Source organism: Bombus bifarius, unplaced genomic scaffold (assembly GCF_011952205.1).
Source record: "Bombus bifarius isolate JDL3187 unplaced genomic scaffold, Bbif_JDL3187 scf7180000007996, whole genome shotgun sequence".
Lineage (NCBI taxonomy): Eukaryota > Metazoa > Arthropoda > Insecta > Hymenoptera > Apidae > Bombus > Bombus bifarius.
The window spans coordinates 804,944-815,479 of record NW_022884376.1 but is presented as its reverse complement, the minus strand read 5'-3'; the positions used below and the strand labels follow the sequence as shown (position 1 = coordinate 815,479).

The following is a 10,536-nucleotide window of genomic DNA, read 5'->3' as shown; positions in this document are numbered from 1 at the left end:
GATTCCATCTTAAATCGATTCCGCTTCGATAATTGACACGTGTACACTGTGAACTACCGTATACTGCGCGTTACTGTTATTTACGATCCAAAATTTTGATAAATGTGTGATTGTACGCATATTAATTAAATAGGAGATTTTACCGAAAGAGATAATGTCAACGATACGTGGTGCTTTGGTAGTATTAGAAGGATGTGACAGGGCGGGAAAATCCACCCAGGCGAAGTTGCTGGTTAATGCGTTGAAACAACGTGACATTCCGGTCGAACAACGAGCGTTTCCTGGTAATCAGATTTTTTAACAATTTCATACAAGTTTAAGCACATACTTATATCAGAGTAATTACCGATAGATTGATTTTCTCTCTCTATTTATTGTACATAACCTTGTCGAATGATAACTAAAATAATCAATATTTGATTACATGTTGCTTTCAGATAGAACAACCGCCACTGGAGAAATAATAAATAATTATTTGAACAAGAAACTAAATTTTTCATTGGAAACAGCGCATATGTTGTTCTCTGCAAATCGATGGGAATGCAAAGATGAAATTTTGAGATCTTTATCTAGCGGTACTACTGTTGTCATAGATAGGTAAGTATCAAACTTCGTATCGATCTCGAAAGGGCAATTTTTAAGTATAACATAAATTATAAATATCATTGCAGATATGCTGGTTCGGGTGCTGCTTATACTGCAGCCACAACTGGTAGATGTTTAAATTGGTGCAAAGCACCTGACAAAGGACTACCTTCTCCGGATGTAGTTATATTCCTCAATGTTTCCAACGAAACTCAGTGTTCACGTAGCAATTGGGGAGATGAGCGGTATGAAAATAACGAAATTCAGTCACGCGTTGCTTCCAACTATAGGAAAATAATGGATCAAACATGGTATATAATTAATGCGGATGACGACAAATCAAAGATACATTCTCAAATATTACAGAAAATATTAGATGTTATAGATCAAGTTAAAGATTTACCTGTTGGCAAATTATACGAATCTATAGGATCTGAGAATTGAGGTTAATAACTTAAATATAGTTACGAATGTAGCATAAATTGTATCAATGTATCTCTCAAGCATAATAACTATTCTTGTATCTTAGTTTTTTCATTTCTCGTACTAATTCTTTAATGATAAAAGCTAGTAGCGTTACAGTAGAAACCTAGCTCCTCCAAGAGGATGACGAAGAAAATGCGAATGCGTTGTAAATGTTAATATTCGGAGGTGATATATGGTGTATCCATTGAATGAGAAAATGAACTTGGCACGATCGTGCTTTCACATACGAAAACTTTTTGTCCACCGATTTATATTATTTGAAATTGTATATTTTTGTAGAGTAGGTAATCAAACTTATATATACAAATAAATATATACAATGAAATTAATAGTAAATATACATTTACTGAAAGAAATAAAATCGGTTTATTTATTTTTGTAATGTGATATGTATGTAGTAACTGATGGATTCTTAGAGTAAGGACAAGTGATGATGGTAGAGTTCAAAGTTTAATGTATTTTAATAAATAATATTCAATAACAAAAGGACCGACTACGATATCGTCGCACGTCGACTCACACTCCGTATCCGCTCAACTCGCACTCTGCTTCTCGACTGTCTCTCTGGCCGTTGTAGCATTCTATTGTCTTTTGCTAGGCCCACCGCACGCGTGTTCTGCAGACGCTCGTAGCCAGGGTCACGTAGGTCTTTTCGGCGAAGCTATTTAGTTGAAGGACCCGGTAATGCATTGATGGAGCCGACAGCGCCTCGGCTCTCGCGACATTGTCTGTATTAGCTCGACGTCTCTTAGGCCCTTCTCCCCGATACTACATGTAATATGACAGTTATTTCACGAAAATCGACGATTCGCGGCCTTAGATGTAGTATTTTTTTTGTCTCGAAACAGTCAAAGAGATCTATTAAGCGTTTAAATGACAGGCTGGCTGAAAGAGATAAATTATCATTTTGATATGGATAAGAAGCGCATGCCATTTTTTCATACGTGTATTGATCGTTCTTATAAATAACAGTTTTTAATTATTAATAACAAACAACATCGGTGAATATCGTATAAACTTCCATTTTGTAGTATATGTTAATTAAAGCATACTGATTCGAATCGATCGAAGGTAGTAGCAGAAATTATAATAGAAGCGCAGACGACAAGTATACATTATATTCTATCAGTAACAGACATGCGATTAGTACGAGTTGCCACAGTGATACGGCAATGTATCATAAATCTCCGAACATCGTCTGCATATGTCGAATACTTGTATCAACTTCGATATCTATTACTAGACTGCGGATTTCTACGCAAATTCATATTTTTGGAAATACAGTTAAGAAAGTAGAATCTCGGTAGAAAATTGTCTTCCTATGGAGTATTATAGAAAGCACTGTAACTCTGGATATTTTATATATTTTTTCATATTACGCGCATTTATACTTTAACAGTGTATATCATTGTTGTGACTTATCGTTTCAGATATCGAAAGCAATAGCGATATTCAGAATGATTCGATTATAAATATTTATATAACCCGATTTAAACTAAAAAACAATATTTCAAAAGAATATTCTGAAAAAGCTCAAAAATATTCTGCGTTACGTATAATGAAATAAAATTCTTTAAAAAAATCGTCCTTCGTCTTGTTTCGATACGCGTGGAAGAATAATTTATAAAATTTCTCTGCTTTGAAAATTTTTAGAGAAATTTTAATCCCTCGGAGAAACAAACGGATTTATGTTAAAAATACCTGATTCCACGATATTTTTATTACGCCGAGCACCGAAGGAATAATCCGTATCCGGAGAACCAAAAACGAAAGAGGTTTCGAACTGTTTAGACCAGTTATGATTCGTTTTCAATTTCTTTTCCCTTGGTTCGCTCGTTTCAGAATCATCCTCGGAATTGTTGGAAACAGAGTTTCGTCGGTTCTGCTTCGTAAAATTCAAGATTTTCTGATGAACGGAAGGCAAGCTGTTCTCGTTGTTCGTGACTACGTTCGAACTTTGACTCCTGCTACGATTTTCCATGCGTAGTCGAGGCGTATCTTGGCCAATCACTTCGCAAGTAACGTTGCGATTGTTCGTAGAGGTAGACGGTTGATTAAATTTGTCCAAAATGCTAGATCGTACTGTTCCTTGATTCGTGCACTTCTTTGCGTCACCTTGTTCGTTGTTCAAGCGTTTAAACCGCGTCAGATTGTTTCTTACCACGTTATGTTCAGAGTTCCTTATTGTTTCACGATCAGTCGCATTGATATTATCGATTAGGTCGTTGGCGGAGTTAGATTGGGCGGTTGAAATGGACGATAAAGTCAAAGCTTCGTCTACGACCGGTTCGAGAGACTCTCGTATCTCGTTCGCTTCTGTTTGAAACGTTCCATCCCTGGACGAAGTCGAACGGATAACGTTCGGGTATTTCGATACAAAGGTATTTTTAATATTCCTCTGCTCGGACGCACATCGATTGCTATTCCGTTCCTTCGTAGAAAATCGTGTCTCGCTGTAAATTCTCTTTTGCGACTTTCTACGTCCGCCGCTCGCTTCCGCTAGATTTTCCTTTTTCGTGTTATACGTTATCGTTGCTGTGCTTGCGTTACCGTTGACGTGACTCGTTACCATAGAACAGTCGTATTTTCTACATGCACGGTTCTTTACGTTTAGAGGCGTCGCTCGAAGGTTCCGATCGGATTCGTTCGGTAGCTTTGGAACAGTCGTTTCCGAGATACCTTGCGGCGTGTTTTTCAACACAGAATCGTTGTCGCTCCGTTTAACGTTTTTGCGGTTGGAAAGCTCGTAACAACGACATCGATGGTTCTTTTCGTACGTCGCCGGTTCGCTCGACAGACCGTCGTCGAACGTCACGAATTTTTTGAACGAGATACCGACTTTCAAGCTGTTCCAGCAATCGCAATCGATCCGAAGAAAACAGTCGTCGGTCCTAAAGTGGGTCCTTTGAAAGCTGTATACTATCAGTTCCCGCGGTATCGACTCCCATGCTTCGATCAGCGACGCCAGGATGTCGTCAAGATTCCATTTCATGGTATGTCGCTTTAATCGCTCTGCGTACCTTTAACAACAAACGTTTCACCGTTGTCCGACAGGGAAGAAAGTTAAGCAACGTTCCCATCAAATTTTACTGTCACGAGACTCACCTTCGCCTAAATACCATCTTAACGTAATGGAAAACGTCCCTCCGCAACGGTCGTAAAAATGCCGGGAAATCTTCGGGAAAGTAAACGAGCTGTACGTTGCTCGCTACGAAATCCTTCAGCGCGCGAGCTCTGCCGCGTCGTAGAAACAGCAAGATCTTTCGATTAGACTCGGTCATACGATCGTTCACGTTCGACAGCCAACTTCTGAACAACTCGTCCCCGATGCAAGAATCCTCGCTGTGATCGTAAACGTGCTCTTTCGCCGTTATCTTGGACGCGTACGGTCCGCAGACGAGCAGCGGCAGTTTCGTCGTTCCCGAGGAATTACAGCTCGTTAAAACCGTCACTCGGTTCCTCGATGAATCGATCGCCCTTGGATCTTCGACCCCGTTGCACGGGATTCCCGAAGGGAGAACGTCCGAGTACATGGTCAGCTCGTCCGCGTGAAACAGATCCTTGTGCCTGTACTTGACTATCGTCGATCTCATCAGGTCGATCCAGTCGCGGTAATCGGTGAACATCGGTGCCGGCTGACTCGTCAAATCGCTAGAGAAGCCGTACTCTTTCAAAAATGTAGTCAACCATCTGTCCGAGCACTTGAATCCTACACACGGTAACACCGAGAGAAGCAAAGTTTAATCGGCGGTCGACGTTAGCTGCATTTCCAACCGAAGCTACTACTCTATCGACTTCCTATGCGCTAAAAGAGAAAAAAGAAAGATAAAAAATATTATCAACGGGATTAAGTACCGTTCGAGCCACTTATCCTTGCCAGTTGCAGAGCCCTGTCTCGCAGTAGACGTCTGTCCAACGGACTATTCATCGCGTACTTCTTACAAGCCCATTCGAACAGTCGCTCCTTTACCGCCTTCATAGTGGTCTTGTCGTTTATCTCGTTCGTGCTGTGTTGGAAAAGTATAAAGTATCGGTAAGAATCGGTGATTTAATGCGCTCGAAGGGTAAAAAAGTTATTTCTCGAAGAGCATAGCTGCAGGATTCACTGATGATTTTCGATCGCCGATCGAACGTTGTTTCTCGTTCCTCGATTAGACGGTTACTCGGCATCAATTTCAGAGGGATGCGTCGATTGGAATTTCAAAGCGCCCGAGCATGCTTCTTAATTGCTGTCCTTCGCGTCTCGATCGCAATTTTTCGAAGGGAACCTCGTCACGTTGCAAAAACCGATAGGTTTGGTGGGGGAATTCGATACTCGGCAACGAATACCAAAGCGCGGCAACAAGTTGCTGACGGCGTTGATGAAAAAAAAGACCAGCCCACTCTGGAAAGCAATTTTGCAGAGAAGCGGGGCAAAAGCAGCTTTTATTTCCATGGATATGCGCGGTGAGAACCGTGCGTTAACCGTTCCACGAATATCGCTCATCTTGCACGCCGAGTTGGATTGCATTCCTCTAGGGCGTCGTTCTGACGAGACACTTTCCATCGTAAATTTTCATCTAATACGCTGTTTTATATTACCCTCTCCCCCTCTCTCTCTCTCTCTCTCTCTTCCTCTCTTCCTTCCTATTCCATTTTCCACCCCTGTGAAAAGTCAAACGCGGCTCTCATTATTCCGACGTGGAAGCAACGCGATCTGTTCTGCGATCGATTAAAACAAATCAGTCGCGTTTAATTGGTTGGTCTTGTCATTTATTCGAACGACTCGATCGCACGTTCGGAACGATTTTAAAAGGAATAATTTATCTCACGAACGATCTCAATTCGTTCGTAAGAGGAAACAGGATCGCGGAAATAAACAGCAAGATACGATCCATCCGGAGCTGGAGCATCGATCGCGAGCAAATCTAATTAATGGACGCTCGCAATCCCACGACCATTAGCGGCATTTCGATGGGACAGGCTCGCGTGCCAACGTTGTTCGAATCGGTGGATCTCGACGGGCCGAAAATCGATGATGGATTTGTCGAAGAGCGTGATAAATTCTATCGGCCGTTGCATTTTTAATGGCCGACGACAAAGGACGACGAAAAGGTAAATAGAGTCGTCAACGTTCTTGCACCGAACGATTATTTCTAACCAGATCGGCGGATAACGAATGACACGGAATGGCAGTGAAATAAACAGCTAGTTGTTTACGATGCGTTTATACAGCAGAGATATTGACACAACGGTTGTCATTTAGTCTGCAGCTTGGATTCGATGCGATTAGGTTGACAGCAGAGTGGCGTTATCGTCATCCTCGCAGTTTCTAACATTCGTTATTTCACCTTTCGAAGAATCGATAAAACGCTCGTGATTTGTAGCACTTTGGCGAAAAAAAGGGATAACAAACGCGACAGGGTTGCTCGATAGGAAGATAAATCCACTGGAGCGGTTTGTTATTCCGCTTCGACCGTTCAATGATTCATAATTTAACGACGACTGGAAGAACGACGGACGTTCTAATGGCCGTAAGTGTACGTCCACTCGCGTTTGTTTGAATTAACGACTTTAATTCCGTTTTATCACGGCCGATTGAAGAGCCCGGTTTCGTTGTTATTTACGCGGTTGCCGGGAAACGTTCGACCGCCTGCCGCGTCACCAGGGATGATGGTGCGGCGCGATTTCTTTTTAAGTTTCGCCGCATCCTCCTCGAGGAACAGTTAGTCGGTTTTCGTGGCGACGCGACAGCCAACTCGGACTGTTTCTCGCTCTCCGTTTTCCACCGCGCGACCGATCCTTCTGCTCGTCCAGAGCGTCCACGTCGCAAATTTCGCGATTCGCTCTCGCGTTCGTTCTTCGCGCAACCCAAAGCATTCTCGATTTAAACGGACGTCGTTGTCTCTGCGAACGGAGAACGAGTAGAGGCCGATTCGAATTTCCATCGTTCGAAATTTCCACGCGCTCGAGAGTCTTCTTCGGGCTATTCGTCGAAGAAGGTATTCGTCGAAGAAGGTATTCGTCGCGACGGAAGGTGACGGAGGTGTTTTCTTAGTTAATTTGTTCGTTGTTTCCTTCGTAAACCGTTGAACCGTCGCTGGAGGAACTTTGATTTAACGACCGACGCAGTTCGATATTAACTCTCTTTTGCGAACGATCGCCGATACGCAGCGCGGCGAATAAACGGAAAAAGCATCCCGCGTATCGAACGCGGCTAACAAACAAATTATCGGCGACCGGACGATAAATCAGAGGGGAAAACGCTTTTGTATACGCGATACGAGTTCACTGGATTGTTCGTACTCGCGCGTATCGAAATAACGTGCCTCCTCCTGTTTCCTGTTTTACTATTTTCCGCTTTTGCTAATATTTCAAATCGACGATAGGCGCTTCGTACGGTGGAAAGAGCGACTAATTGCCGGCTAGACCAAACTCGATTCGTTCGGAGATCGTAATCGACGACCCTTCGCGTATCTCTCGCGATATTTCGTTCGTCGTTCTCGCATCGTAAAATTGCAGGCCGCAGTAAAGTTTGTAAAATATGCGGCTAGACTTCGACGCGAGTATTTTTTCACAGAATTTCCTTCGACGGAACGCGCGTGGCGACAGCCCGCAGCTGGAAATTTCCCAGAGAAACAGCAACAACTCGATAACGAGGAAAATGAATTTTTCAAAGTTGATGGAAAAAGAATTGCCGCGTTACCCGAGGAAAGAGGTTCTTCCATTGTCGAAAACCCGGGTAAAGCCGTTCGACGTTGAAAGTACGTTGTCGGATGTGACCGAAGCGAGAAAATGTCACGCGAGAAAGTATCACGGCCCGGACTCGCTATTGTACTCGGCGATTTACCCCATAGTTTCCATAATGAAAGCGTTGGGTTTGGCGCCGTACGATTTCACGGGCGACCAGCTAGTCCCGTCCAACTTCTATCTCCTATTTTCCTTCGTCTGCATGGGTACTTATTCTTACTGTATACGCAACGTGTGCATAAGATTCCTCGCCGTGAAGAGAGAGAAAATGATCCTTAACGTGGTCGAAACTGCCAAGGTAATTGCAACCATTTTTTCCAATCGCGCGGTCGATTTCCACGCAAGTAGCTACGTTCGTTAGACGATTAACGATGCACGGTGATGGCAGGTACTGGTGAACTATGTGATCGCTATGTACGATCTCATATCGGTGATATTCGCGAGGAAAGCGTTCTGCCGCATTTGGAACGCGCTGCAGGATTTCGACGAGAAGCTCAGCCAACTGGGTTACCCGCGCAAGGAGGTAAAAACTCGGATAGCGGCGTGGGTTCTTTTGATCGTTCAGACCGTTCTTTGGACGGTGATTAATCAGAGCGGAATGTTCGCCTTCAACGAGTCTTGGCTGTTTAATATGAGTTACATGTGTCTGTACGTCACCAACGCGTCATCCGTCTACAAATTCTTCGGAATGGCGAGCTTTCTCGGTCAACGCTTTCATCAGCTGAACCAGATCGCGAGGGATAATCTACCCTCGAGAGTCGGATACAAAAGCACCAGCGTGAGCAGAAAGGTGCGGCGTACATATCATAGCTAATTAAAATCGAGCTGCGTTTGTTCGTACGATAGCGCGCAATAGCGAAGCGTAACACCGCGTTTAACGTTTACTCGAAAAAAGACCATCCAGGAATTGCACGACGAGTTGATGGTATCCGGCGAATCCCTGGGCTCCCTTTACTCGTGGTCGCTATTCTTCTGGCTAGGAAATTTGAGCGTACACATTATCAGCAATCTCTACTTGATCATCGATTGGATCATCGTGACGAACGCCTACAGCTTATCTTGGCCCGTGATATTCAACGCGAGTTCCTGGCTTTCCGGATATATAGGGCAGCTTTTGGCCCTGCACCTCGTCTGCGATTACACGATAACCGAGGTAACGTATTCATTTTCTAAATTAGTCGTAACTTTCGAGCGGAGATTTTAACGAAAGCACCGCAAATTGCAGGCTAATTTCATGGCTGTGACCCTGGTCGAATGGGACGCGAGAGTAGTCGAGAGATATCCACACAATGCGAGTATTTTAATATAAACGCGTACTTTTATCAAAGCCACCGTACGCGATCGTTCGATCGTTCGTATCTTTTTTTACAGGATACCGTTCGTACTACGCTGCACTTTCTCAATAGACGGCTTCATTTCTCGGCCGGCGGTCTCTTCGACGTCAAGTTGTCGTTGCTCTGTTCGGTAAATATATTTTCTATCTTTTCCGCGGAAAAGTAGACTTTAATTACCAACGTACTCCTCTCTTCTTCCTTACGCGTCAACCAACCCAAAGAACAACCCGTCTTTATCTCGTCGGTCGTCCGAATCTCGTTACGTTACCTTCTATCCCACCAAAGCGAGAGATTAATTGGATTTCGCTTAATAACCACGATCTCCAAATGTATCGTCGTACCTAGATCGTACCATCGTAAATTGCATCGCGAAAAAGCATCCGAGAGGTTAGCGTAACTCGCTCCTCGATATCCCGGTTCCGTGGCAAAGCCGAAACGAGTTCGTAATAACAGTTGCACGCCAAGTTTGTCCAATTTGCAGCAGACGCTTCGAGCAAAATCGTTCATCGGGATCCCTCGTTTACGGTTCGACTCTCGATCGCTATTTTAATACAAACCGGACACTCGACCAACGATCAACGACCCGTTTGAAGCTGCTGTTCGCAAAAAAATGTCGCTATTGTTTGCAGATCGTCGGAGTGATGTCGACGTATCTGATAATCCTTTTGGAGTTTCCCTCGACTTAGTCTTGAGCAACAACACGGAAGAAAGAAGCAAGCGACGTTCCAAAAAATTCGATAAGATCGTTCGTCTTTCCATCACGGACCAACCACCGCCATTCTTCGTCGGTTTCCTGGCGCATTCGCGTCCGCTCGGTCGTATATTCGTGAAAACTATTTTTTCGCCGGTAAGTAGTACGTCCAGGCTTTTCACGTACCACCAGATCTATAAGTATACCCGTGCATTTGCATCGGAATTGTATCCGGATTTGCGCAAAGGGAATCGAATTTCATATTTTTCCCGAATTTACGTTCTCGTTCGATAGAAATCCTCCGATTGTAGCAACCAGGTGCAACCTTTCCCTCTCTGTTCCGTTTTTGCGGATAAATAAAGGTTATCGCGGCGAGGCGTAAGTTTCCCTCTCTGTTCCGCTTTTGCGGACAAATAAAGGTTATCGCGGCGAGGCGTAACATCCTCGGCGTTCCACGTTAGAACGATCGTACGACGGTTCGATGCAGATGCCAGTTTAAAGGAGAGCGGCTGACTCGTAACGAATTCAGGAGCAAATTTTACGACGTTGTTCGAAGAAGATGCATTTCGACGAGATATAAGATACAGAAGGCGAGAAGTCATCGGGCCCCGTGCGACGAAGCCGATATTTTCGACGAAGCGAGATCCGTCTCCGAGTGTCTGGCTACGCCCATTGCTCGCGTTAACCCTGTTGCGATCCTCGAACCTTCCC

At 44.0% G+C, this 10,536-nt stretch overlaps 3 protein-coding genes across 3 annotated transcripts; 2 read left to right on the top strand and 1 right to left on the bottom strand.

The window, feature by feature from the left end:
* Positions 1-15: 15 nt before the first annotated feature.
* Positions 16-1,380, top strand: LOC117206122 (thymidylate kinase). The gene is made up of 3 exons (XM_033445158.1): positions 16-284; positions 438-597; positions 672-1,380. The coding sequence occupies exons 1-3, from the start codon at positions 155-157 to the stop codon at positions 1,027-1,029; spliced, it is 648 nt and encodes a 215-aa protein (XP_033301049.1). The 5' UTR covers positions 16-154; the 3' UTR covers positions 1,030-1,380.
* A 1,258-nt stretch (positions 1,381-2,638) lies between these two features.
* On the bottom strand, positions 2,639-5,050 carry LOC117206124 (tigger transposable element-derived protein 4-like). Its single transcript, XM_033445160.1, has 3 exons — positions 4,927-5,050; positions 4,177-4,780; positions 2,639-4,091 (listed from the first exon to the last, which is right to left on the bottom strand). The coding sequence occupies exons 1-3, from the start codon at positions 5,048-5,050 to the stop codon at positions 2,732-2,734; spliced, it is 2,088 nt and encodes a 695-aa protein (XP_033301051.1). The 3' UTR covers positions 2,639-2,731.
* A 2,664-nt stretch (positions 5,051-7,714) lies between these two features.
* On the top strand, positions 7,715-9,902 carry LOC117206066. Its single transcript, XM_033445064.1, has 6 exons — positions 7,715-8,098; positions 8,189-8,590; positions 8,696-8,953; positions 9,026-9,089; positions 9,170-9,264; positions 9,764-9,902. The coding sequence occupies exons 1-6, from the start codon at positions 7,715-7,717 to the stop codon at positions 9,818-9,820; spliced, it is 1,260 nt and encodes a 419-aa protein (XP_033300955.1). The 3' UTR covers positions 9,821-9,902.
* Positions 9,903-10,536: the final 634 nt, after the last annotated feature.